The 26,081-nt window shown below is 36.7% G+C and overlaps 3 protein-coding genes across 4 annotated transcripts; 2 read left to right on the forward strand and 1 right to left on the reverse strand.

Annotated features, from left to right (window-relative positions):
- Positions 1-33: 33 nt before the first annotated feature.
- Positions 34-5,090, forward strand: LOC105207942 (another transcription unit protein). 2 transcript variants are annotated; one of them, XM_011177629.3, is made up of 7 exons: positions 34-307; positions 616-1,362; positions 1,472-1,896; positions 2,047-2,640; positions 2,744-2,948; positions 3,186-3,366; positions 4,500-5,090. In XM_011177629.3, exons 1-6 carry the CDS (start codon positions 253-255, stop codon positions 3,350-3,352), a joined length of 2,193 nt encoding a protein of 730 aa, XP_011175931.1. In that variant the 5' UTR covers positions 34-252; the 3' UTR covers positions 3,353-3,366; positions 4,500-5,090. The 2 variants fall into 2 exon arrangements, with proteins under 2 accessions (XP_011175931.1, XP_011175930.1); XM_011177628.3 differs by lacking the exon at positions 4,500-5,090 and having other exon boundaries at positions 3,186-3,542.
- On the reverse strand, positions 3,711-6,914 carry LOC105207943 (ubiquitin carboxyl-terminal hydrolase MINDY-3 homolog). Its single transcript, XM_011177631.2, has 5 exons — positions 6,809-6,914; positions 6,037-6,436; positions 5,688-5,956; positions 5,103-5,400; positions 3,711-4,975 (listed from the first exon to the last, which is right to left on the reverse strand). Exons 1-5 carry the CDS (start codon positions 6,912-6,914, stop codon positions 4,669-4,671), a joined length of 1,380 nt encoding a protein of 459 aa, XP_011175933.1. The 3' UTR covers positions 3,711-4,668.
- Positions 6,915-13,440: 6,526 nt separating this feature from the next.
- LOC105207941 lies at positions 13,441-18,932 on the forward strand. Its single transcript, XM_011177627.3, has 3 exons — positions 13,441-13,572; positions 16,227-16,497; positions 16,585-18,932. Exons 1-3 carry the CDS (start codon positions 13,552-13,554, stop codon positions 17,706-17,708), a joined length of 1,416 nt encoding a protein of 471 aa, XP_011175929.1. The 5' UTR covers positions 13,441-13,551; the 3' UTR covers positions 17,709-18,932.
- The last annotated feature ends 7,149 nt before the right edge of the window (positions 18,933-26,081 follow it).

Below are 26,081 nucleotides of genomic sequence, written 5' to 3' on the forward strand. Positions count from 1 at the left end.
GATACCAAGTGCCGATTTCTCCTCTTAGCTGCACTGCACTTTCTGCACTTAAAGTGAAATGGGTATTAAATTCAGCAGCAGCTAGATTGACTAGCCTCTCGTTTTTCCTAAGAAATAAAGCGCAATAAAAGGTGATAGGTAGCTGCAGCGTCATATTTTCTTGTATGTACAGCATGCATTGCTGAATTGTGCGAGTCGATTCTCTCTAAGCGGCTTGAGGCTATTTCGAAACGTTAATGCTAACCTAAACAGATGGTAAACATGTCACCGGTACGAGAAACTTTGCGCGATTCCAGCGGCGATTCTGGTATGTAATATGGATGTGTTATTTTTATTATTTTATATTTTCTGTAAATTCTGATCCGTGAAATATCAATATACCATAACGTGTTTACAGTTTAAATAGACTACTTGTTTAACGGTATTCTGTTTGAGGTTATATTTAAGGTGCTTACCACGAAAAATGGCTCAACTGCCAAAATTCGGTTTCTTATTTTGAAATGTTAACGATTTTATAAGTTAATAAGTTTAACAACAATGTAAATAACTTTTGCAGTGAGCGCCTTAATTTTATCGTTGCGAACAATGCTCTGATCTCGCGACTTTGTCTTTTAGGATCGGAATCGGATAACGCTTCTGCGTCCTCGAGATCAAGTCGTAGCGGTAGCCGAGCGTCGCAGGCTCCTGTACAAACGTCAGGCAATGCCAGGAGCGAGCACTCCGAGGATGAGAATGGAGCGCCGGCCTCGCCTGCATCGAACGCTAGTGGCAGCCGCGCCTCGAGGTCCATCAGTCAGAGCCCAGTTGGATCGAACAAGTTGGACGGCAGTCGCAGATCGGAGAGCCCGTCTGGTTCACCGATCGGATCCGGCTCGAGACGTTCAAGCGTTGGTTCCGTCCAGAGCGAGAAATCCGGCTCTGCGCGGTCCAGGAGCGGCACGCCGAAGTCGGTTGCCTCTCGCAGCTCAGCGGACTCCCGAAAGTCACCCCGATCGCGCTCGCAATCACCGCGCGGCAGCGTACGCTCCTCGAGCCCGAAGTCACCCGTCAGCTCGAGGTCCGCGCACTCTAGATCGGTAGAAAGAAAGTCCAAGACTCCAGCCTCCCCTGCCTCCAATGCTTCTGGCTACGATTCCCCAAAGAGTCGTAGATCTCGAAGCGTGTCTTCTCAGAGAAGCAATAAGTCAGCGGGTTCTGCGAGTCCGACGGAAAGACGATCGAATTCTTCCGCGTCTTCGAGGAAGTTCGACGAACCGGTGCAGAGAGAGGGTTCCGAAAAGTTCGACGACAAGAGATCGCGGTCCAAAAGTCCCAAAAATGATAAGAGTGATAATGAATCAAACAAATCCTTCAAACAGAGAGGTTTGTGTCGTTCTGTTTTATTAGTTGCAATATTCAGAATGTTTTTTTTATACTATTTGTATTATTTAATTAGCTGTACTGTTTAATGTTAAATTTCTTTTTTTATTAGATCAAAGTCCAAAATCCGATGAAAGCGACGAACAATCGAAGAATAAACGGCAACACCACAGCAGTTCCGGTTCAGACACAGAAAAACCTATGAAGCGAAGTAAACTGCTAATAGATTCAGATTCTGACAATGAGACAGCCGACAAGGAAAATAGCGTCGCTCCAACCGCGGACGCGTTGTTCGGTGATGCAAGTGACATTAGTACGGACGACGAGAAGGATAAAAAGGAAGAGCAGAAAGAAAAAGAATGGAGTCGCAGTCGAAGTAGGAGCAGGAGTAGAAGCAAAAGTCGTAGCAGAAGCAAAAGCAGGAGCAGAAGTAGGAGTAAGAGTAGGAGTAGAAGTAGAAGTAGAAGTAGAAGTCACAGCCGTGGCAGATCAGAGAGTGGCGGGGAAGGTCCAAGTCATCGAACTGTTCTCGAAGACGTAAGTTGACGAGACGAGAAGCGAATAAGTTTTTACCTCTTTATGATTTTACAATATCGCTTATTTTTAATGAGAAAAGAATATTAAGAAAAGTGCAACATGAACTTTGTCAAGAAAACTGTATATATTTTAACATTAAATGTATTCTAGGAGGAGGAGGATAAGGATAAAGAAGAAGAACCGGAGCCACCTCCAGAAACTCGAATTGACGTAGAAATCCCGAAAATCACTACCGATCTGGGACGCGAAATTCACTTTGTGAAGCTGCCGAATTTTCTGTCTGTCGAAACTAGGCCGTTCGATCACGAAACTTATGAAGACGAAATTGATGAGGAAGAGACTCTAGACGAGGAAGGTCGCGCTCGATTAAAGCTCAAAGTCGAAAATACGTTGAGATGGAAGGAATTGTTTAATGACGAGGGCAAAATGGTGAAGCAGAGTAACGCGAGATTCGTAAAATGGTCGGATGGTAGCATGTCCTTGCATTTGGGTTCGGAAATTTTCGATGTTTATAAACAGCCATTACAAGGCGATCACAACCACCTCTACATTCGTCAAGGTACAGGTCTGCAAGGTCAAGCTGTATTTCGAACGAAGCTGACATTCCGGCCGCATTCCACCGAGTCGTTCACGCATAGGAAGATGACTATGTCTTTGGCCGATAGATCGCAAAAGACTTCTGGTATTAAGGTTCTTTCTCAAGTAGGAATGAATCCAGATCAAAACAGATATGAGATGATAAAGGTATGTATATATCAGTTTTTACACATATATTATAATAAACATGTTACTAAGTACTGTACTATTGCGTTTTAATGTTTTTAATTACTCGTTTTTGTCTTTCCAGAAAGAAGAAGAAAAGCTACGTATGGCTATGCGAGTTCAAAAAACAAAGAAGAGCACTGGCAGTATTAGAAATACTAACCGTAGTAGTACAGGAGCGTATAGCGGTGATGCCTATCACGATGATGGTTCTGATGACGAAGGTGCAATCTCACTGGCAGCTATAAAAAATAAATATAAAAAGGGAGGCGCAGTAATTCCTTCTAAAGGTTATTTGATATTCTTTACACTATATTAACATATATTGTCTTATTATTCTTTACATTTTACTAAAGCGCAGTCTTAATATTTTTTTGTACTAAAACATAGCTTGAATATTGTTTACGTTGTATTAAAATGTGTTAACTTTAACTTCAAAATACATTACTTTCTGCTTTTTTTACGTTATATTAGATTAATTTTGTCCACTAGGACCGATTTATGATTTGAAAAACGTTTTATTTCAGCATCAAATATTTATTCTTCGGATGAAGAAGGTTCGGATATTGAGACACACAGACCTAAAAAGAATATTAAAGGGAAAATTCTTAAAGATTCAGATGAAGAATCCAATTCTGAGAGTTCTGCGATTAGCGGCGGAGACGATAATCAAGCCGACGATGCGAGTGATTGAAAATATATGTATAGGTAATTCAAAATTTAGTAAATAAACGTTTTTATAACAACATAATGGTTCACCATTATGCCACACAAATAGCATTAAATAGCATTAAGTAAAGGATATCTAGTAATGTTATAAATAATATCTAATTCGCGTACAATGTAAATGAAACAATAAACACTGTTTGAAATAGTAAATGCAACCAAATTAATCTGTTTACTGCCAATAAATGCTTTAAAATAATGTTTGTAGTGCTATTAAAGAGTAATAAAATATTGGAATCTATAATAATCTAAAATTGCTTAAAAATCATTACCATAGGTTGGAATTGAATTACCAATAGAAAGCAATGAAATCATATTGCGATAACTATTTTTCAAAAGTAGTAAGTTTATTATTTAACACCGTAACTGCAGTTTTGCAAAAGTCATATAAAATAAACATTGACCAAATCTACCTAGTAAAATTATGATATATTAAGTAGTATTCCGAAAGAGTGCGCACCATATTTTACCTTGCGCGTTAATTTTTTAGAAATTCATATAGCCCTGATTTTTATTACATTTTTAATCGAAACTTGAAATTTAACTTGACAACTTTATTAAAATGGCGTTTTCCAAAGTCGCTTTGAGTTAAATGATTCTTATGGCAAGAATAGCGAAATGATAACGCACGAGAAATTTCAAAATAATGATGTTTCATAATACTTTAGTAACATTTCATCTATATAATATATAACAAAATGAATTTTTTATTGGAACGCTGTAAATCTATGTAGAGTTCGTTATTTTCTGTATAGGATGCGATATAACGAAATTCGTTATGAAGTAAACCGCATGAGTAAGCAGAGAATTCTTTTGATAACCGTGTCACTGTAAATTACTTGCAATCGACCATCGTAAAATTCTATTGTGCTGAGAAATTTTTTGTTAATAAGCTTTCTTGAGAGATATTAGAGAACTATTAGATTATGCTTCTGACAATATATTCAATAAAAAACATTCAATAAAAATAAACTATTTTAATCTCGTTGACACACAGTCAGTGTGGTGCAATACTTTGACATAAATTGTATCCTTAAGAGATTTTTTCATACTGACCATGCGTCACGAATACTATGTATTTTCGTGGAAATAATTAATATATTCCTTATTGGCAGGTATACTCGATATTCTTGCGGTATATTCACCAATGCGAACCAGATGGCCGATTTGACTAGACTACGATCTTAGAATGGTAATCCTCTCAATATCCTATAGAAGCGCTCGGTCAGGTCACTCTATGCGTCAGCTCCATTGTATACATATATATTACAGAGTTTATAAATTCTAATTTAAACTAGGATTTCGTCCTATGTCCCACTGTATCTCGATCCTTGGCCACTTCGTTTGCAGGACCGTCAACATAGGATTGCTATCCATGATACATTTTACAGTGCACTCAAGCAATACTGCTTGTCCCTTGTGATATTTCACTCTATTTTCCGGATTGCTACGTTGTAGACCATTGTAATGATACAAAACGAACATATCTGGGCACATACGTGGTTCCTCGGGAAAGAATTCATCCATAAATGACGCGAGAAGTATTATCCCTAAATTTTCACCATCTAGTTTTTTCCTCATAATATCGACACTGCAAGAAAAACATTTTGATATAAAATCATTTTGACAGTCAAAACTAGAATCAAATTTAAGACAAATGATTTCATATGTCTATTAATGCAATATAGCCATACATTAAATAAAAAGCGAATACTTACTATTCCTCATCGGCTACCAGTCCTAATTCCGCCAACACGTCCTGCAGTAAATTTGCAGCGATAAAGTTATTCCCTTCTGGATCGAAACGCTTGAAAATTCTTCGCGCTTGTTCTGATGGCGTTTCTGGACTCACTAATCTTTTCTCCGTAGAAAAGAGCACAGTTAAATGCGTGTCTGAACCTAATACCCAGATTGAATGCGACGGCGATTTTAAAAATGTTCCCACTTCACAGTATCGTAAATGTTCTAGCAGAGTGAGAAATCCCACTGTGTTCTGCTTATCAATACCGCGTAATTCTGTAAAATACATAATGCAATGTATTAATGTAAAATGAACAATTTATTAGGTTGGCAAACCATGTCATTCTTCTTCTATGTAAATGAAGTCTTTTTTTTATACAAATTAAAAATTTTTATTTACAGAAAAAACAAAACAACATAACTTTTGCGAACTTAATAGTATTTAATTCATATTAAGATATATATATATATAATCAAGTATCTCAATTTTGCATAAATATGTAAAATGTCGATAAAATTGAGATGATAGTTATTGAAAATTGAAAAAGGAAAAATGATCTCACTCAATCCACTAATATCTTGATCGTGATCCCAGACATGACTAACTGCCCGGCCAGTAAGCATTAAATTTATTAAACTTTGGCTTCCATATCCATAGGTAGAATCGATCATGGGTTCCGTGGGATCCGACATTTCGAAACATATTTCCGAAATTCCCTTTGTACACATCACCGTATAAAGTAGCAGCAATATACCACATTGATCTTTTAACATTCCGATTCGTTCTGTGAAGAAGTCCTCCACATCATCGATGCTATTTGTGGTAAATATCCTGGAATAACAATCGATAAAATATCAATTGCAAACTAAACAATCAAATAATTCTTTTATTATTTTCTGACACAAATGTACCTTAATTGAGAATGAAAAACTTCCGATTCTAACGACGCTTGTTTCGTGGCCGGCGACTCATTAATTTGAATACCCTCGCTAACATCTTGGGCTGAATTCACCGCCGACTCGGCTGATTTGGAATCGGAGCCTTCTTTACTAGATGCAAAGCCATTAGAATCATTGATGTGTACTACTGAATACTTAGGATCCTGAATATCGGCGGCTTGATTTATAATTTCAGTCATGGCTTTCACAAGCAACTGATCACATTTTTCGGCCTTGATGGCTTTCCAAGTTATAACATCGCTCTCTAGCAGCAACTGCTTCAGAATAAATGCTTGAACTGCAGCTATCACAGCGCATGGCCCACCTTCTCTCTGTACAAGCGCAGTAGGTTCGTCTATGCTGAAGTAAAAGCCTACAACACAGAGACAATTAATATAGTCACATTTCAGACATACAACAACATTTATATTTCCTCTGCTATCAGATATCTGTATGATATCGTATTTATTATATAAGAGGTACACAAGAGTAACATTCACAAACTTTGCTGTCGAGAGTTATCAACTCAATCAATTCCACAGCTGTCAAGCGAAAGTTTTCATACGGAATAACATCGGAGAAGGCATAATAAATGAATAAATTTTCGGAGCTCTTTCGCGGAAATGATTGCAATTTTGTCGCTATACATCGGCCATTAAATCTTGAAACACAACATGTAAATTCGTATGCCTACGACGTGCAATCGCATCCGGGAGCAGTGCTCCTTCGCGCGATGCTCCAGTACCTTGCGCCCATCGCTTGAAAACGTCCTCCTTGACGGTCGAACCCCAGAGGAGCGTTTTAATGTTTTTCAGGAGCTCGTCGTCGCCTGCGATGGCATTATCGGCCATTATCTATCCGGGTGCGCGCGATAATACGGGAGATTAAAACGCGCCGTGTGCACGAGTCTTATCTAGCGCCGAGCATAATACTTCCGGCGCTATTAGCTTCACGTTAGATCCCGTAGAATTGTCAGTCGCATATAGGCACCAACCGATAACCTATTTTGTACAACAGAAAATCGCCAAGTACGCCGCCATTTTGAACCGTTTTCTCTTTCACGTGAAGTGCGTTCAAAGATGGATCCCCTTCCGCGTCGACGCGCATTATGCGGAACAATCGATACATCGAACGGTGTTCGAAAGCGACGCGTTCCGGTTATTCAAGAACTGGGACTGGTCTTGCCGCGTCTCCGATTAGCTTCCCTGTTAAAAATCGGCAACAGAATTTAATGTAACGTAACGGAAGCAAATTTCAAGCAGATACACTAAAGACATTTAATGTGCGTACATGGGCTCATTAATGCCTAGTCATCTAAAGTTAGCAATGCTCTCATTTTCATTTAGGATGTTATGCGCACTATAGAAAACCCGGAACGCAACTATAACTTTAGATGGTTAGATATTAATGATTTTATGTGTACAGTTAACGTAAATTTAATGTTGTCAAAAATGCACTAAAATTCATGCACACATAATTTTTAATTATAGAGTGTTTTCTGTACACAGATGAATTCCGTAACACTGTGTCCAACACAATGTGTTCCACAGTGTTACACTGCTCAACACTGTAAAAAGCTGAGTATGAGTGTATAAAATACGTCAGTGTTATCAGCTTTCTAAAATATATTTTATGTCTAAAATGTATTAATTATGTTTATTTAAGTTATATAGAAGAAGAAGATTATTGCTTAATTATTAATATTATCAGAAATTAAGTTGTAGAACTCTAATTGTGTTTCAACAAGAACTTTACACAGCGGAACACAGTACATCAATGTCGTAACTGAAAAACAGCTATAGATATAAATAAATAAATTTAATAATATACATTAAATTTAATGTGTAATTTAAAAGTACATGCAATAAATTTCATAACATTTTTCACAGTGTCGATCAGCTGATTAAATTTTAATAATAGCCGATTGCAAAACTTAAAACTGATCGTTCCTAATCTAATTTTTTAATTAATTTAACTTTAAGTATTATATTTTACAGAAATAAATTATAATTTGCAGAAAATAGGCAAGGAAAACAAAATAAGTAATACAATCAATTTTAAGTTGGTTATATTCATTAATTGATTGATCAATTAGAGATCGGCCTTCAAAATGATTTTTAAACTATGCAGATTATGGATATTGAATTAATTTAATTAGCAAAATTGCTCAAAGCAAAATTTATTGTCCTTAATCTAATTCTTTTAGCCTGTAAAATAATTAATTCTTCTACCTATGTAATAGAATAAGAATTTCTCTAAGAATCATTTTAGGAGTTAGTTGATTGGTAAAATTGTTAACAATTTCTAATTATACAATTTATTGTTTCTAATTTAATATTTTTTCATATATTAAACAAGATAAAAGTTATACTACTAGTTCTATCAATGTTAACAAAATAATATTTTATCTAGCCGAGTTTTTACTTTATTGTTAATTACGAACTTGTTGACTTTAATCTATTCATCAGTAAATTTGGCTGAGCGATGTTTCCCTTAGCAGATCTTATCTATTTTCCTGCTTTCGAGAAAGACTCGCTAAATTTGATCTGATTTGAGAACATCGCGAATTACCGTTGCAGCTGCCTTATATAACTACTTTTATATAATTTCAACATTGCATTGCTAATATTCATTGGTTCCCACTGCCCTTGTTATTTCGTCTTTGATGTAATGTACGTCTTTTTTTTTGCTCGCACAAATTACACTTAAGTGGCCGTACTTTAATACGACGTGTGCACATTCTTATCTCGATACAATAAATAACACGTTTTTTACGCTTTATACATATACATTATTCGATATTGCTCGTAATCGAGCATACCGAGTGAAAGTAAAAGCTCGTAAATCCACGACTGTGAGCAGAAGGCATTTCGTGATGGCTCGACACGGCGCGTTTGCTGAGAAAAGTACGGAAAATAGTTCTGGGAAAAATTAAATTTTGTTTAAAGATAAATTTAATTACGCATAAATTGTCAAATTCTCAAAAAAATATCAAATAAGAAAGAGCATTTTTTCAAAAATGTAGCACTTTTAAGAAGTCTGAATTAATTATCGATTAATTAACCGATAGAAGTAATTGTATATGTCTATACGCTATTAAAAATTGACAACAGAACTTAATATAATCTAATAGAAGCAAATTTTAAGCAAGTACATTAAAAAAAAACATTTAATGTTGCCAAAAATGCATTAAATTTTAAGCATATACTGTTCGACTATGGTTAGATTAAATTTAACTTACTTTAAATTTAACATTCAACTTAAAAATACATTGAATTTCATGATATTTTTAATAGTGTACATTGTTAAAAATTGGCAATATTATTTAAAGTAATGTAAGAAAAATAAATTTCAAGCAGGTACATTAAAAACATTTAATGTACATTTAATATAAATTTAATGTGTAACTTAAAAATATATTGAATTTTGTGACATTTTTAACAGTGTAGATAAGCAACTTTGGAACTATAAAATTTTTGTTTAAATAATTCTTTTGTACTTCTAATTGTTTTAATACTGCAATGTTTTCTTTTAATTAACGCGGCCATAAGAGCAATATCCCCATGTTTCATTTGGCATTCACGGGTCATTTAAACATAATTTGCCCTTGTTGAAAATTCGACAAATAACATGAATGAAATGATGCTTGTAAGCTTCCAAAACGTGTAAATGATTTAACGGAACGCACCTTGTGTTTTTGGAAAACCACATGTACGTGTAATCGTTCCCTTTTAAAACGCGAAAGAGATAGAATTACTATTTTGATTCCGTGCTCCATCGTACACGGACGCTCTTCCACCTGTCGCGATAGACATCGCGCTTAGTGAATCGTGAAAGTCGATTCCGATCAAACGCTCCGCAATGGGAACCGTCTCGTCGCCGTACGTGGCGGAATAGCGGCGAGGAGAGTTACACGTGGATGTAACGGCGAGAACCGCGCCGGCTTTATTTTCTCCTCGAGCACGCACTTGTACGCTAATCACGTAGCGTAATTAAATTCCGGCGGACCGGCGGGCCTAACGAGTCATAATTGCTGGTAACGCTCGCTCAGTAATCGTACGTACTTTGTTACAGTTCCGAGGTCTTACGAACGCTCGCGTTGCGAGCGGAATAGGCCGCGCGAGATATGGACGCGGAAGCGGTGGCTACACCGCGCTTGCGAATTCACTCTTTGCGAATTCGCTCGCGTACTCGCGCAACGTAATCGCGTATTCGTAATCGAAATCGACTCTAGGCTATCTGGCTGTCCATCTACCAAGCGTGAATAGAATCCCTCTTCTTCGATTGATCCGAATTGAAGAAGCTCGTCGATTCCGCCGCGCTTGTGCAAGGGAGGGTGTAGCCAGCCAACGAAAATGAAATCGATAGAAATGAATTCATTTCGACATTTTTGAATTCGCGCTTTAGATATTTCGAATCCGTTTGAATGAAAAAATATTAATATGCAGAATACATCCAAATTCAACACGATGAACTATAGCTCATTTTAATTTATCGTATTTTAATTTATTTAAATCTAAAAATAATATAACGGAGACACGAATCCATCCGAATTTAAAATAATGAATAACTCATTTCGTATTTCAATCCATTTGAGTCCGTTTGAATCAAAAAATACTTCGGGACTCCAAAGCGCGAATTCGGATAAATTAAAATAAATTACAAATTTTAATTTATTTTAATTTATTTTCGTTTGCTAGATAAACCATGAAGCGTAGAGACCATTTCAAGTAAAATATACCATGATTAGCCCAGCTCCTAACCCCGGAAAAAAATTCAAAGACGAGCAGCGACCTTCGACACGGCTTTTCGCTTCGGGGAGGACCCATTCATACGATTTCGTCGGTAGTAGCAAAGTAATCGGAGAAAGGTATCTATGTTACGTAAGGCGGATCTCATTGTCAAGTCGCCGTTCTGCTACCGAAGTTCGCGGGTAATGAATGAGTGCGCGAGTCATGGATCGGTCCGGACGCCACACCTCCGAAACGCCTCGAAGGAAAACGCCTCGTAAAAAGAAATTAATGCTCCCTCGGCGCGTTACGCCCGGTCACGGTTCGAACGTGTGATTTAACGCGATCCCCGTACCTCGGTATACCGGGAGTCGCGAACGGTCCATCATAGATCGGTGAACCACGTCGGTTCCGGCCTGCTTTCGCTTTCGTGGTGTCGAAAGAACGGAACGGAATGAGTTTAGAATCTATATACGCGCACTCGCACATACGAGTACACGCATGTTCAATAACATTCATTATGCATACATATATAAAGTGATGTTCTTGGATATCATAAGAGATTCCCGGGAATACTCGGAAATATCGCAAGCCGGTGTAAAAGTGAAATGCCGATGGTATTAGGCCGACAATAAAAGCGGCGCTTACGAAACGCGTATATAAAAAAGCCGGTTATTATTTCCTTAGATCGCGCTATTGCTGCTTCTGTACTGTATCTTTGTATGTTGCCATGCCCTATCCTAAGATGAATTGACCCTGTTAAACGCAGAACCAAAGGTATCCGCGAAAATTAAGACGCGCGCTAACGATCATTCCCAAACATCGTAGGCATTCCGGTTGTTGCGACAATAATGTACTACTGTGTCTAAAATGTAAGACCAGTTTTTATTTATTTCAAAAAATATTTATTTATTCTTCCAAATCTATTTCGTCGTCTTCAAAGTAATCCCTTCCCGACACAATACACTTATGCCAACGTATTTTCTAGTCCTCGAAACAAGAATTAAAGTCGCCTTCCGGGATGGCCTTCAGAACGCGTAGCGATTCGTTCTTTGAATATTCAAAGCGCCAGAATTATTTTGTTTACAATTTTAGCGCTTCAGTTATTAAAGATAATTGTTAGAATTCTTTGGGGAGGCTACCAGAACTCGTGGCAGAATACCAATTTTTTGAAAAATTGAGAATTAAAATATTGTTTGAGCAACTTTAAATGATATATATGTATTTTTTTATATGAAACTATTAAACCAATATAAAAAATTTTTTAGGATTTAATTGTAACCCAGAATTCGATTTTAAAAAAATCATGAATTCTAAAATATTCATGAAACTTCGGATGCAAGATATTTTATAAATTTTATTATTCGGGAAATTCAGGTAGATTTCGTTTGTTCTTTCTAACGTTTTTCTAAAATTTCTTTTCAGCTTTTATTTTATATTAAATTAGAGCAAAACATTTAAAATACTTTGAATATTCATACTTCACAATCATAAATATAAAAAAGTGCAAACATTTAAAGAAGTGTTAGCTATACAATTATTATTATTATTATTATTATTAACAAAAGCGAACGGTTTTCAGTACTGAAGATCCGCACTCAGACCGTCGTCCATGCTTTCCTCTATACGTCCACCACCTACGAGAGCCTTGCCCTCTCTCAAAAAAGGATCAAATTCCTTACCGGTAGCTTGCTTATCTGCTGCTCGAAAAAAATCGAGCCCAACATTTCTAGTCTCAGCCCAGCACATGTCGAGCAGATGCCAAGTACGTGAAGATTAGTTTTTTCTTCTTTCCTACATTTGGCTATACAATACGAGCTAAAAGTTATCGAAATTTAAAAACTAAAGGCTTCTCTAGGTTTATTCTTTTTTTTCTAAACTAACGACAAAATATTTTGGTCGCAAATGTCTGAATTTTGGCCTTGAAACAAGTTTCAAAGAAAAAACAATGAAGAATTTAAAACAATTTTACAACAAAAATTACTATATTTTGTTGTGATTTTAAATAAATAACTTTTAAACTAGTTGATCTAAATAAATTTTTGGGCGAATATTTATTAGAATTTTATTAGTATATGTAAAAACTTTAATTTAATTAATAAGTTATTTTCCCATCAAATTTGCCAAGTAATTATAATATAATATAATATATCAGTACACTGTTAAAATTTAGCAGTAGAATTTTATGTAATGTAAAGGAAGCAAATTTCAACCAGATACATTAAAAACGTTTAACGTTTATTTGATATAAATTTATTATACTTTAAATTTAATGTGTAACTTAAAAATACATTAATTTTTGTGACATTTTTAATGTCAGTATAGATGAAAAAAGAAACAATGTTAGAATTACGAAACGTTGTTTAAATAATCTTTTCGTATTTCTCATTGTTTTAATGGTAAACGTTTTTTTTTTTAACGATCATAAGTATTATCCCCACGTTTTATTTGGCGTTTACATCTCATATAAACATTATTTACCGTTGTTTAATATTTGACAAATATCAAAATGACGAAATCATGCTTGGAAGCTTTCGAAACATGTAAAGGGTCTGACGAAATGTGCCTTGTGTTCTTGGAAAACTACATGGCCTCTTGCTGTGATCTACACACCAATATACCTAAAGGTCATCAAAATAAGGAATATATATGTATTATATTTCCTCTGGCAAGAAAACAGGACGTCTCGAAGCGACGAGTCAGTTGCCGGTCGAATCTTGGTACATGCGTCAGGAAGCGTCTGTATTGTTAGGAAATCATGTTCGCCAAACACATAAAGGTACGTATAATCGTCCTCTTTTGAAAGGCGCGAAAGAGAAAGAGAATTAGGATTTGGACTCCGTACTCCACCGTACTCGGACACTCTTTCACCTGTCGCGATAGATCGTGATTGGCGAATCGTGAAAGTCGATTCTGATTAAACCCTCTACAATGGGAATCGTCTCGTCGTCGCGTCGTGGCGGAATAGCGCCGAGGAGAGTTATACACGTGGATGTTACAGTGTGGACCGCGCTGGCATTATTTTCTCTTCGAGCATACACTTCTATGCTAATCACGTAGCGTAATTAGATTCCGCTGGATCGGCTGGCCGAACGAGTCGTATGGTCGCGAGTAATCGTACGTAAGATAAGTCAGGGGAAAGAAGCCACTTTAATTATAATTTTTTCATAAATTAGAGATTAGCTAACCTGATCGTGCATAAATGTGCATTAAACTGTTGGCTATGGGAGGCTATGACTATGTGAAGGAAAATTCCAATATTAATAAGAATCGATAAAGATTTGTAAGTATACCGAAAGATAAGTCGTGAAATACACTTCTTATATTTAATAATGTAATAAATAAGCTGCTGTTCGATGATCACTATAAAATCAGGTTACTGTTACATAGTTTTGCGCTATGTAATAGTTGCTACGTTTATTGATAATTACGTGGCTAGTGTATGGATTATAATTTGTGAAATCAAGTTTCTATTACGCCATACTATTTAAATATGTACTTGTAACATCTTCTTTCATTGAAGTGGCATCTTATTCATATATGTTGGAAAAAATGCCAGTTTTGCAGGAATTAACTAATTTTTTTTTCTCTGACAAAAAGTCTGGAATGTTGAAATTTTAATTACTTTATTTGTAGGAATAAATGAAAGTCCCAAGAATATTATATTAATTTTTACGTCGTTTAGTTTCATAATATGATGAAGTTATTAATCCAGAAGGAAGGATTTCAGCGTGGTATCTTCTTTCGACTTGCTTTATTTTGTTACATTTCCAATTATGAGCGAATAGACCGTGCGAGATATAGACGCGGAAGCGGTGGCTACACCGTGTGCTTGTGAATTTCCCTCTTTGCGAATTTGCTCGCGTACTCGCGCAACGTAATCGCGTATTCGTAATCGAAATCGACTCTCGGCTATCCGACTGAGTATCTATTGAGCGTGAATGCGTGAATAGAATCTTTCTTCTTCGATTAATTCAAATTGAAGAAACACCAATTGAAGAAACCGCACTTATGCAAGAGAAGATGTGAATTGTGAAGCGTACAGGCCATTCCAAATAGAACAATGTTAAGTTAAAACATAAATTTAATTTTCTTATTAATCTGACTTTTCTTCAAAATAATTTTATAATTATCTTCAAAAAAGTGTAAATTCTTTTTTTTTAATATACGATATGATAACGAGTTTCTAGAATTTGTTTTATAAAATTTACAATAAATAATATTTAAGATTATTATTAAGGAAATATTCTTTTGTTAAAAAATTGTTACTTGTTAAAAGAAGAAAAAAGGAAGAAAAGTTTAAAGCGTTAAAACGCTTATTTTTTCCTTGTATTTTTCTGCTTGTGAAACAATGATAATTTTGCTTATACATTTTTTTTGTATTGTATAATTTAATATTTTTAAAGAAGTTGATCTTAACTTTCATCAGAAAAATATTATATTTTACTTTAATATTACAATAATTGTCTAAAGAACACAATATTTGTGAGTGTTAAAAAAAATTTAAATACTTGAAGAGTTATTTTCTATCGGTTTTTAATCTATAAAAATTATTATTGAATAATGAGAACATATTTTTTTATAAAACTTTTATAAAACTTTTTATAAAAATTTTCAAGAAAGTTATATCATGTCTGTATCCGCTAATTATTATCTTATTTCAATATTTAACATCTCATAAATAGAGGCATAATATTCTATAAAATAGAAAATTTTTTTTTGTGTGTAGTGATAATTTAATGCATATCTTTCAAATTTCTGTACTCGCGATTAACCCAACTCCTAACTCAAAAAGAAAAAAAAAAATTTGGAAACAATTGACCTTCGACGTGGCTTTCCGTTTCAAGGGTTCCATTCATGCAATTTTGTCGGTAGTCACAGGTAATCGGAGAAAGGTATCTTTGTTACATAAGGCGTGCCTCATTGTCAAGTCGCCGTTTTGCTACCGAAGTTCGCGGGTAATGAATGAATGCGCGAGTCATGGGTCAGCCCGAACGTCATACCTCTGAAACGCCTTGGAGAAAAACGCCTCGTAAAAAAAAAATTAACGCTTCCCCGATCCGTTACGCCTGGTCACGGATCAAACATACGATTTAACGCGATTCCCATACCTCGGTATACCGGGAGTCGCGCACGGTCCATCATAGATCGGTGAACCGCGTCGGTTCCTGCCTGCTTTCGCTTTCGTGGTGTCGAAAGAACGGAACGAAATGAGTTTAGAATCTATACGCGCACTCGCACACACGAGTACACGCATGATGTTCAGTAACATTCATCATACGTACATAAAACGATGTTCTCGGATATCATAAGTGATTCCCGAGAAATATCGCAAGCCAGCGTAAAAGTGAAATGCCGATGGTATTAGGTCGACAATAAAATCGACGTTTACAAAACACGTATATAAAAAAAAACCGCTTATTATTTTCTTAGATCGCGCTATTGCTGCTCTTGTACTGCATCTTTGTGCGGTGCTATGTCCTACCCCAAGATGGATTCACCCGGTTAAACGCAGGATCGAAGATATCTGAGGAAATCAATGCTAAAGACGCTTATTCTCAAACATCGCAGGCATCCAGGTTGTCGAGATCGGCGATACGTCGGTGGTTGGTTGAGTTTCATCCCGACCTTTGGGTAATTCAAGATAACTCCAAGCTCTCGAAAAATCAATCGTCCAGCGACAGCGAATCGGAAGATAATTTCGGTGAGAGATTCTTCGCGGCGACGAGGCACGATATTGGCGCTAAAGTAAAGGCATTAATTCACAAGAATCTGAATCTTTTTTTTGCAGGGCACCCCCTAATGTCTATCATCCTCTCGATCGGCTTCTTTAAGCGCGATAACAAATCGGACAACGTCAATCAAGAACAAAGTTACGCCCGAAGTGAAATCTCTCATGTGACTGGGAACCGACAGTCCAAGGAGAAGGTCGATTCGAGTTTCCGTGATTTTTTCACGCTAAGCAAGGAAGAGGCGTTCTGGAACAAGACGTATCGGAATATAAAAGTTATTTATGGAAGCCTTGATGGTGAAAAGAAGGAAATGCTGGGAAAGTTATTTGAACAGATAGATAATTTATCTGATATATTGTCTGAACACTTCGATCAGATCAAGCAATCTCGAATTGTGAGATCAGTCGATAATTATCATCAAACTGCAGAAAACAATAGCACGCCAGAGAACGTCGTTAGGTCAAATGATTCAGATGCGAAGAACCATATTATGGATTTCTATTTCAAGGACGTTATTAATATTTTGGACAATTTGAAAAGTCCAAAAGTCAGATTATATAGTCGCAATGTGTCTTTGGAATCTTCTGATTATTACACAGTACTTCAAATTACCAGCTCGCTTGATCATCAAACCGTAAGTAATAGAACGAATTATCATCGAATGGGAAAACATGATAGTTCAAAGGACGTCGTTGATTCCCCTTCGGAGAATCCAGATAAGGATATAGTGACAAAAATATTCGAGGATCTCGAAAAGCTCCGTCTTCTTCTTAATGATGACCTAAAACGCAACGCATTAGGTAATTACAATAATGTACTCAAGGTGTCACGCGTAGTCAGGTCACCCGGTAATTATCGTCGAAAAGTACGAAAAAGCGCCCGAAAGAATATCTTTCATTTCTCGTTGAAAAATTCAAATAAGGACGTAGTGACAAAGATATTCGAGGATCTCGAGAAGTTTCGCCTCCTTCTTAACGCTGATCTAAAGCGCTCCGCATTAAATAATAACAATAATGTACCCGCGGTGTCCCGCATAGCCAGGTCACCTGAAAGTTATTACCAAACTGTAGGAAATAATAGGATTCCAGGGAAGCAAAATATGATATATTTATCGAGACACCTTATTTTTGAAGTAGCTGCCAATGTATCTATCCATATGATTCCTGCGTTGATTTTCGGTTGAGATTAGAAAAATGTGCATCGAAAATAATAGCACACAGAGAATGGCATTAATTCCGTGCCATTATTTTCCAGTCCATTATTTTAACAAAAATGATCGAGATTTTATAAAAGTATATGTTGAGTAGCCATTATTTGTTGGGATGCATGTATCTCGATCATTTTCGTTATCACGAAATCAATGCCATTCTCTGCGTGCTTTAAACTATACCATTATTGATCATTGCCCTCGGTTGAGCTCAAAATTGGATAGGCAGATTTGACGTATACGATATTCTGTTTCTCTGCTATTTTTCTCCTTGCGACGATCTAATTCGGCGCGCCTTTCACGTCGCCTGATAATTATCGTGAAACTCTGTACTTAAAAAAAGTCTAGTAATAATTATCAAGCCTAGATGATAGATTGCTAAAGATTGGCAAAATAATTTTAATCAAAAAAAAATATTTGGTTAATATAACCAAGTGAACGCCAGGCAAACCATTGTTTACTATTACGACAGTAACCAATTGTTTGAAAATAATTAGAAAAATAAAATTAGCGTTCAGTTGGTTTTGATGATATTAACCGGGTATTTGATTGAACCCAAGTTTAAGTTTAATTTCACCAAGTTTAGGTTATTATTACTAGATTTCTTTTCAGTATAGGAAATAACAGCTCGCCGGAAATGCACAATGCGACGCGTACATCTACCGAATTCTGTGAGCATTCCACAGTATCTTCGTCGTCCGTTTAATTATCATAAAACTATTGAAAATAACAGCACAATATTAGTAATGACAAAGTTCATAATAAGAAATCAACTCTCAAATTTATCATGGACTTTGGAGAAAATAAGATTCAAAATGTAAAATTAAAAAAACAAATTAAATTTAAAGAACCGTTTAAGTTAAAAGATGCAGTAATGTCGTACGAGTATAAGCAGTTTTAATGGATATTCGAGAGTAGCATGTTGACTGCGTAATGAGACCCTTGCAACTTAATTAACATTACGATAAGTATAGGATTATGACGTTATTAGAAATTAATTTTATGCTCCACTGATAATTGTATTTGTAGACGCGGATGTCTTCTTTATACTTTCATTTCGCGGAATAAAAGACTGAAATTGATTTGTTATTTAATCAAATATGGTCGAATTTCTATTTTATAGAACACTATTTATATTCTTTTATGTAAAATAAAATATTGCTTGAGCGACTGTAGATAATGTCTTATGTATATATGGAACTACGTAGGAAAACTCATGTAGGAAACTTTTTAGACCTAACAATAAGTGAATTGTACTCAAATTTTACACAGATGTTCAAACATAATATAATATTATAATATTTTATGAAATTTTTGCATTTTTGTTAATATTTTGAGATAGGATCCAAATATCCTTAAAGTACTTTGAGAATTATTTTTTAATTAAGTAAGTATTTTAGGTGAAAGAATATCGTTATCGTGGGGATCTTATTAAACGATTTAGCGGCTTAATCACGGCGCGCCATTTGAGTTTTCTGATATGCTTTCGCAAGTTTTAACGATGTTACGCGCGTATGGTGAAATTCATGCGGTGAAATTCGTCCGTTAAATCGGGCGCACGATGGAGGAGCATTGCCGAACGCAGAGGTGACCCGTTTTACGATCAAGATAACTCGTGATACACTCGGATCGGCGAGCGGATGGACGAATGCCCCTATCTTATCGGTCTCGGCTCGCGCTGATGCCTCGCTTCTAACTCGGATGATCCGCTTCGCGTATCTCGCGAGGATGTATAACGGTGTTTCGCATATCGTGGACGGTGTGTGTATGATTCGTAGCAACGCGCGCGAGTTACGTACGCATGCAGCGACGTAAGAAGGAGATTAATTACATTCGCGAGATCGCGATGAGATTAGGCGTAGGAAGGTACCCACAGGAGGAGAGCCTCGCGCGCTCCGGTTCGTGTTCCGGTTTAACGGCCCGGCATTCGCTCGCCCGGCGTGAATCGCGTCGTTTTTAGCGAGCGCCGAGTGTCTTGCAACACAGCCGGCGTGTACTTCGCCGTAATTAGTTTGACTTTCACCCATCGCGGTCGCCGTCCATGTCGGGTATCGTCCGCCGTTGCCACCGCCGCCGCGCCGCCGCCGCCGTCGTCGTCGTCCAAACGGATGGTCTCTCTCCTCATCGGCATGTGCTCGTGGATCCAAGGGTCATCGAAATCCGACAGTCGTCGTCGTCGGTGTGACTTTTCTCGCCGATGAGATCAGATTTTGAAACCGATGCGTAAACACGGCATATATGTATATTGGCCAAGGGCGCGCAAGAGAATTCTTCAGGGCTCCTCTTAGAACATCTTTTTCTCATTTTATTCGTCCTCTCTATAAGCGCTACAATATTACTTAATATTAAATTATATTCCTGAAATATTAATAAAAAGTGGTTAACTGAATATTTTATAAGAAGTAAATAATATTATTTATTTCAATATTTTAAATTATTGAGAATTGCATAAATATTATAACTTTTAAATGTAATAATTATAAACCTTGCGAATATTTTGTGCATAATAATTCACATTGATTTTTGAACAAAAATAATATTTGTAGAATATTTTCATAATATTCTACAGATATTGAAATAATATACCACGAACATTATATAAAGCGGACATATAACATTAATACAATATTCCTATAATATTAAAAGTATTATATTCTCGGAATATTATTTTCATTTTATTTATTCCAATTATAAGACTGTATATTTTCGCGTCGTCTTCTCTCTCTTTCACTCTCCCTTTTTCTTTTTCATTATCATTTACATTGTATAGGTCACAGACTACGCGCGGGAGAGTTTTAAATCCGCAGTCGATGACGCATTATAAATGTCGGCGACATATTAATATTAATAGATGGATAATATTAATAGACAGACTCCTCTTCAATCGTCCCGTTAGCCTTGAGAGCCGTCGAAAGTTTCTCGGGATTCTTCGTAATGTCAAGTTTCGAAAGATTAGGAGAGTTCGAGATTACGCGAATTTTGGAATCTATCGATCGGAGATCTAAGGGTGGGCGAGAGGAGCGCCCGTCTAAATGGGACGGCGATTTCGACATGTTACGGGATGTTACATGTCGCAGACGAGATCTCTTACCATTTTAATATTTTCTATTTTGCCGAGGCCTAACCTTTTGAAATTGCTCTACGATAATGGGTCTACAGATCGTCCATCGGGGCAGCCGAGCGTTTGACATTAAATCTCCCGATCCCTTGCTGCGATTATTTTCGGATTATGACGAAAGAAGCAAAAGATCGTGCGTTTCTTTTTTTTTCCCGTCGAAGAGCAAGATTAATCTACGATCTGTGAGAGATGTCGCGGACAATGTCTTGAAAATCGTATCACCGGAAATAAATGGCCGCGCATGTGGAACGTAATTCATTTCATTGTGTAAGATGCAAGAGAAAGATTTATCGTGATCTAACACGGTTGTAGCGAGAGACAAGGAGCCTTAGGTGAACACTGTAAAAATGTAGACCTTATTACGCCCAATTCTATTATATCTCCGAGGCGTGAAGATGGGTGAGAGTATTCGACGAGACGGACTCGGGATGCGACCCTACGACAGAGCAGGAAGCCCGGACGAGTTGTCTGAAATTAAAGATTTATATAAGAATATCTCGAACGATATGTGAAAACACAAATAAATTGCAAGCCTAAACGTTCATAGCTAGATGTTTAGTGAGCTGAAGTAACGTTTCTTGTGTGATTTTACATACAATTCTAATTCCCTCGAGCTGTGCGCCGTTACTTTCTCAAACTTTTAACTTGAACAATTTTTAAGACAGTTCTTTAAAAAACACAGCTCTTAAACTTTTAATTTAAACCGCTCTTAAGAACTGCGTTTGAAACCGAAAGTAGCGGTGCGCAGTTCAAGAGAATTAGAAATTGTATGTAAACAAGGAACGTTACACAAGGAACGTTATCTCAGCACTTTAGGCTTGTCAATCAGAGATTTAATTTTTCGTAACGGATTCTTCGCTGTCTTCAGAGAGGATTTTAGAGATGCTTGTTAGCATCAGTAATTTTAAAAATTCATTTTCAATTTAATGCCGTTTTAGTTCATTTCAAGAGACGTGTTTGAAACCGAAAGTAACGGCGCGCAGTTCGAATGAATTGAAGACTGTACGTAAAAATCACACATGAAATATCGTTTCAGCACCAAGCTCTTTCTATGACCGAATCTTTCTTCTTTTAATTTGTCGTATACAAATCACGGTCTTGAATCTATATTATAAAATTAAGGACCTGACTATATCCGACGACGATCTCTCGTACGTGCGTCTCGACGACCGGCTGCGCCGGTGAAACTCGTCGTCCCCGACGACGGCCACCGTGCAAACTTTCGTACGAAAATTGCGAACAATTTATGAATTAAAAACACCATCTCGTATTTGTGCAGTCTGTTGCACAAGAGCGCGCGGGCGATTACTCTCATATCATTGTGCTGAAATTGAAATTCTCCGCTCCGTTTGAGAGATCGCTTTAGATAGCAGTCTCGTGCTATTATCTGATACAAAGATAATGTAATAACATAATATAATACAATACTCTGAAACACCGGTCACGTACGCGTCGGCTTGGAAAGTAGAAAATCGCCTCGACGTATTAGATCGGCCATCCCGATCGTTTACAATCCAGCAGAAAATATTCGGGCTGCCATCGAGATGAGGATTCGATGTAAAGCACGCGATCGCAGCTGAAGCAGCTACGCTTCCAAAATGATGTAGCAGTCATTAGTAGTATCATGCTGAAAATTTAGTGGAAAGTATGGAGAAACTGTTGCCAGGCAGTTGGATTGAATATTACATTGGGTAATAGAACGAGAGTTAGGTAATGGCGTGAGTGTATCTATTGATCGTTCGTACGACACAAAAATTTTGTAAGGCAACGACGCGAGATCGCAATCGCCTACGGACTCTCCTGCGACAGACAGTACATATTTACATATACTATGCGTAATCAATCATTTATAAATATATGCGCACATATTTGTCCTTTGTTTGTCAGGATTTGATAAGTTAATATTTTGTTTAAGCTTAAATTAAATTAAAGTTAATGGCTTATAAAATTTAGTTACATTGAAAGTTATATGAACAAAAAACTAACTAGATAAAAGTTACGTTAAGATTAAATTAACTTAAATGAGATTAAAAGTTAATTTTGCGAAAAGTATTTATTTATATTAAATTAGAAATGAAGTTTTTAAAGTCAAATTATTTAAAATAATTATAATATGAAACAAATTTAATAATTTATTTGCAATTTAGTTTAGATCAAACAGCAAAGAGACATTGTTTTTTTATGTATTTCCTTTTTCTTTTAAATAATTAGTTAAAGTTAAAATTTAATTAAGTTAAATTAAAAGTTACAACTTTTTCTAACTTTATTATTTAACTTTTAATTTTTTAACTAGTTATTACCCAACCCCAATATTTGGGTTTTGACGTTCCCCGTTATGACTTTCGAGACAATCCATGTTTTACTTAAACGCGGATCGATCGATTTTCCAAAAAGAGAAGACGTTGTACAATCGCCTAGAATAATTCAGGATTTATGGCGAGCCGATCTCCGATTATATCAGCGGTTAATTGCTTGTAAGCCTTCATTGTGATCTGATCTGCAACAAAAACGGAGAGATTGGCTCCTACGGGGGGAGCAACTGACCGTTCATCGCGAGCAAGGTGCCCTTCTACATGTGGTAATAAGCGATGCGGGCGTTAAGAGAACGCGCCGCGTTATATTGCGTACATGTAATATTACACATCGCATGTATACGTTCACTCGAACGATTTTGCGACTTATAGACTCGACTCGCTTCGCTATTTTGCGCCCCGATCCTCGCAGATTCCTCCTCTTCCATGCTCCGTTGTGTCCGCACCGGAGTAACGCGATCGGGACGATAACGGGCGGAGAGGAAAATGAACCGGATCACCGAGGCGTGAACTCTCGTCTCTGCCTCTTTCTTCGCACGAAATCGGATCGTCTCACAGCGGTTTTCTACGACGATGTACCTAATTTTTCTCGCAAAGACAATAGCAAGGAAAGACGTAATTCCTATTCCGTAGCACCTTCGTCTATACATATACGCGTAGGAAAGAATCCTCGACGCCTCTTTCGCGTCTGGTCGAAGCTGCATCTCGAATTTATATCTTTCTCAAACAGGTTGTTGCAATAAGTTCTTTTCAGCCTCTGAAGACGCTTGTTGAAACATTGTTGAAATTGAATCATCAAAAATAAATTAAATAATTAAAGAATTATAGAATAAATTAATAATTAATTATTAAATTAATTATTAATTTAATCGTTAATATTACTGCACAAAATTTTTTGTTATACTTTACTGGGTTAAATTTTAATGTGTAAATAAATTTCTATAAAAAAAGAGATACTGATTAAAATAATATTTGTATATTATTTTAATAATCATGAAATGCATACGTACATTATAAAAATGTTTTACAAATATTATTTATGTATTATCAAAAGTAAACGTGAATTATTATACATAAAATATTCATAAACTTTATAATTTACATTTAAAAATTATAATATTTTCAATAATTTAAAATATTGTCAAGATTGACACTTTTTATAAATAATATTTCAGGAATATTATTTAATATTAAATAATATTATAGCGCTTATACGCTTTTTAAATGTTTCGTAATTATTTTCAGATCTGTATTTCGACAAAATGTTCTCTCCATGTAACAATAGGAATTTTAAAAATATTCAAAAGATATTTTATAAAGCGCATAATAAAAATTACCTAATAGATTGTAAAATTTAGTCAGACATATTTTATATTTTATTATGATAGATATTAATAAATCAGAGAAAATCACATAAAATTCTTCGTAGTACTATCATTTCAAGGGTAAATTCTAAAAGAAACATCTTTCTTATGTGTTCTAACTTTAGTATACAGTTGCGTTTTAAGTTCGACAATAATCGGCGCGTGCAGTTTGAAGATTCAAACAATGTATTATAAAATCACGCAAAATTATTATTAAGATCCTATTTCGGCCATATAAGGCGCTTCTCTACTCGCTCGTGTTATTCGCACATCGGTCTAGTTTCACTTATTGTTTAAATCCTTTCCTTTCCGAAGGCTGCGTCGAATCGACATTAACGATTATAAAACGCTCTACGCGATGTGACTTAAACAATCGACAGCTGCTCACGATAAAACGCGATGCATATTAGAAATTGCATTCTTTTCGCATATCGGCCGAGGAGAAACCTGAAGCTAGAGCCGTCGAAACGGTTTACGGTTCTCCCGGTGAAAATGCCATATATCATTATTCTGTGTATTGTAAACGCATCTCTCGCAAGTAAATACTGCAAATCTAGTCCGCCCGAGTTTCCGAGATTAACGTCCTTCGGCACGGGGACCACTGACCCACATAGGCACTGCCGTATACGATCGTTTCTCGACGATCGGCGATTCGCGTGTCCCTCTTCATCGAGCTCACCTCGATGGAGACGCGACGCAGCGCGCGGGCACGGGCGTCCAATAAATAACTCCGCGGGCCGAGCCGTGGATGAAATCAGAGTGAAATGCGCTGCGCGCAGCGCATATCAAAGTTTTTCAAGAGGACGTTACGAATGCCGGTCATATCCCGGCAGCCACATACTCGTACGTGGTCGCGTAACAGCGGACGACCACCTACCTACCTATCCGCAGAAACAGATTCGCTGTTCTCCCTCCTCTCCCTCTCTCTCCTGGCGTCTAAACGAGCAACGGATAATCGCACAGCAACAAAGTATTCACGGAAGAAAGTAACATTGGATAACGAGCGATCGCGTCCGGTAACGGTGACGGTGACGGTCCCCGCCGATGTGGATATAATGGCCCGTTATAAGATCGGTTTACACGTATACACACATCACGGTAGTCGATTCTTCTTTTTACACGCTATCACGTTATACTATTATAACCGCGTAGTAAATAATGAATAATTCATCGGTACTATCGATCGAATAGATGTATATGTAGTTATGTCAAGAGCGGTTTCGCGGCATTCCTGGGCATTACGATAGCGGCAATGGCCAGGCTAACACATCTCCATCACGGCACTTTGGGCACCTTCGATTCGAAGGCTAATCGAATATTTAAATCGATGAAGATCGCGCCTGGTATAAAGAGTGTGGCGCTTTATTAACGGCAGGCGGCTGGATACCGTTCAAAAATATCTTCTCGCATATTTTACGTAATGCGCACCGCGCGGCAACCGTGGCGGTTCGAAGAAAGCGAACATTGTTTCATGTACCGCGGATGAGACAGTTTTTATTATTTGCTAATCATCGATGATTTAATCAGTTTTCTCTCTCTCTCTCTCTCTCTCTCT

The sequence above is a fragment of the Solenopsis invicta genome, chromosome 8, assembly GCF_016802725.1.
Source record: "Solenopsis invicta isolate M01_SB chromosome 8, UNIL_Sinv_3.0, whole genome shotgun sequence".
Lineage (NCBI taxonomy): Eukaryota > Metazoa > Arthropoda > Insecta > Hymenoptera > Formicidae > Solenopsis > Solenopsis invicta.

What these genes read in the sequence shown, in the direction of transcription:
- LOC105207941 (XM_011177627.3), top strand. Translation starts at nt 13,552, where the DNA reads ATGTTCGCCAAACACATAAAG. An exon ending in TGTTCGCCAAACACATAAAG is followed by an intron (nt 13,573 to 16,226) that starts GTACGTATAATC and finishes TTATTTTCTTAG; the next exon opens with ATCGCGCTATTGCTGCTCTT. An exon ending in CGAATCGGAAGATAATTTCG is followed by an intron (nt 16,498 to 16,584) that starts GTGAGAGATTCT and finishes TTTTTTTTGCAG; the next exon opens with GGCACCCCCTAATGTCTATC.
- LOC105207943 (XM_011177631.2), bottom strand. Translation starts at nt 6,914, where the DNA reads ATGGCCGATAATGCCATCGCAGGCGACGACGAGCTCCTGAAAAACATT. An exon ending in TTTCAAGCGATGGGCGCAAG is followed by an intron (nt 6,437 to 6,808) that starts GTACTGGAGCAT and finishes TCTGTGTTGTAG; the next exon opens with GCTTTTACTTCAGCATAGAC. An exon ending in TCAAGATATTAGTGGATTGA is followed by an intron (nt 5,401 to 5,687) that starts GTGAGATCATTT and finishes TGTATTTTACAG; the next exon opens with AATTACGCGGTATTGATAAG.
- LOC105207942 (XM_011177629.3), top strand. Translation starts at nt 253, where the DNA reads ATGGTAAACATGTCACCGGTACGAGAAACTTTGCGCGATTCCAGCGGC. An exon ending in CAAATCCTTCAAACAGAGAG is followed by an intron (nt 1,363 to 1,471) that starts GTTTGTGTCGTT and finishes TTTTTTTATTAG; the next exon opens with ATCAAAGTCCAAAATCCGAT. An exon ending in CGCAGTAATTCCTTCTAAAG is followed by an intron (nt 2,949 to 3,185) that starts GTTATTTGATAT and finishes GTTTTATTTCAG; the next exon opens with CATCAAATATTTATTCTTCG.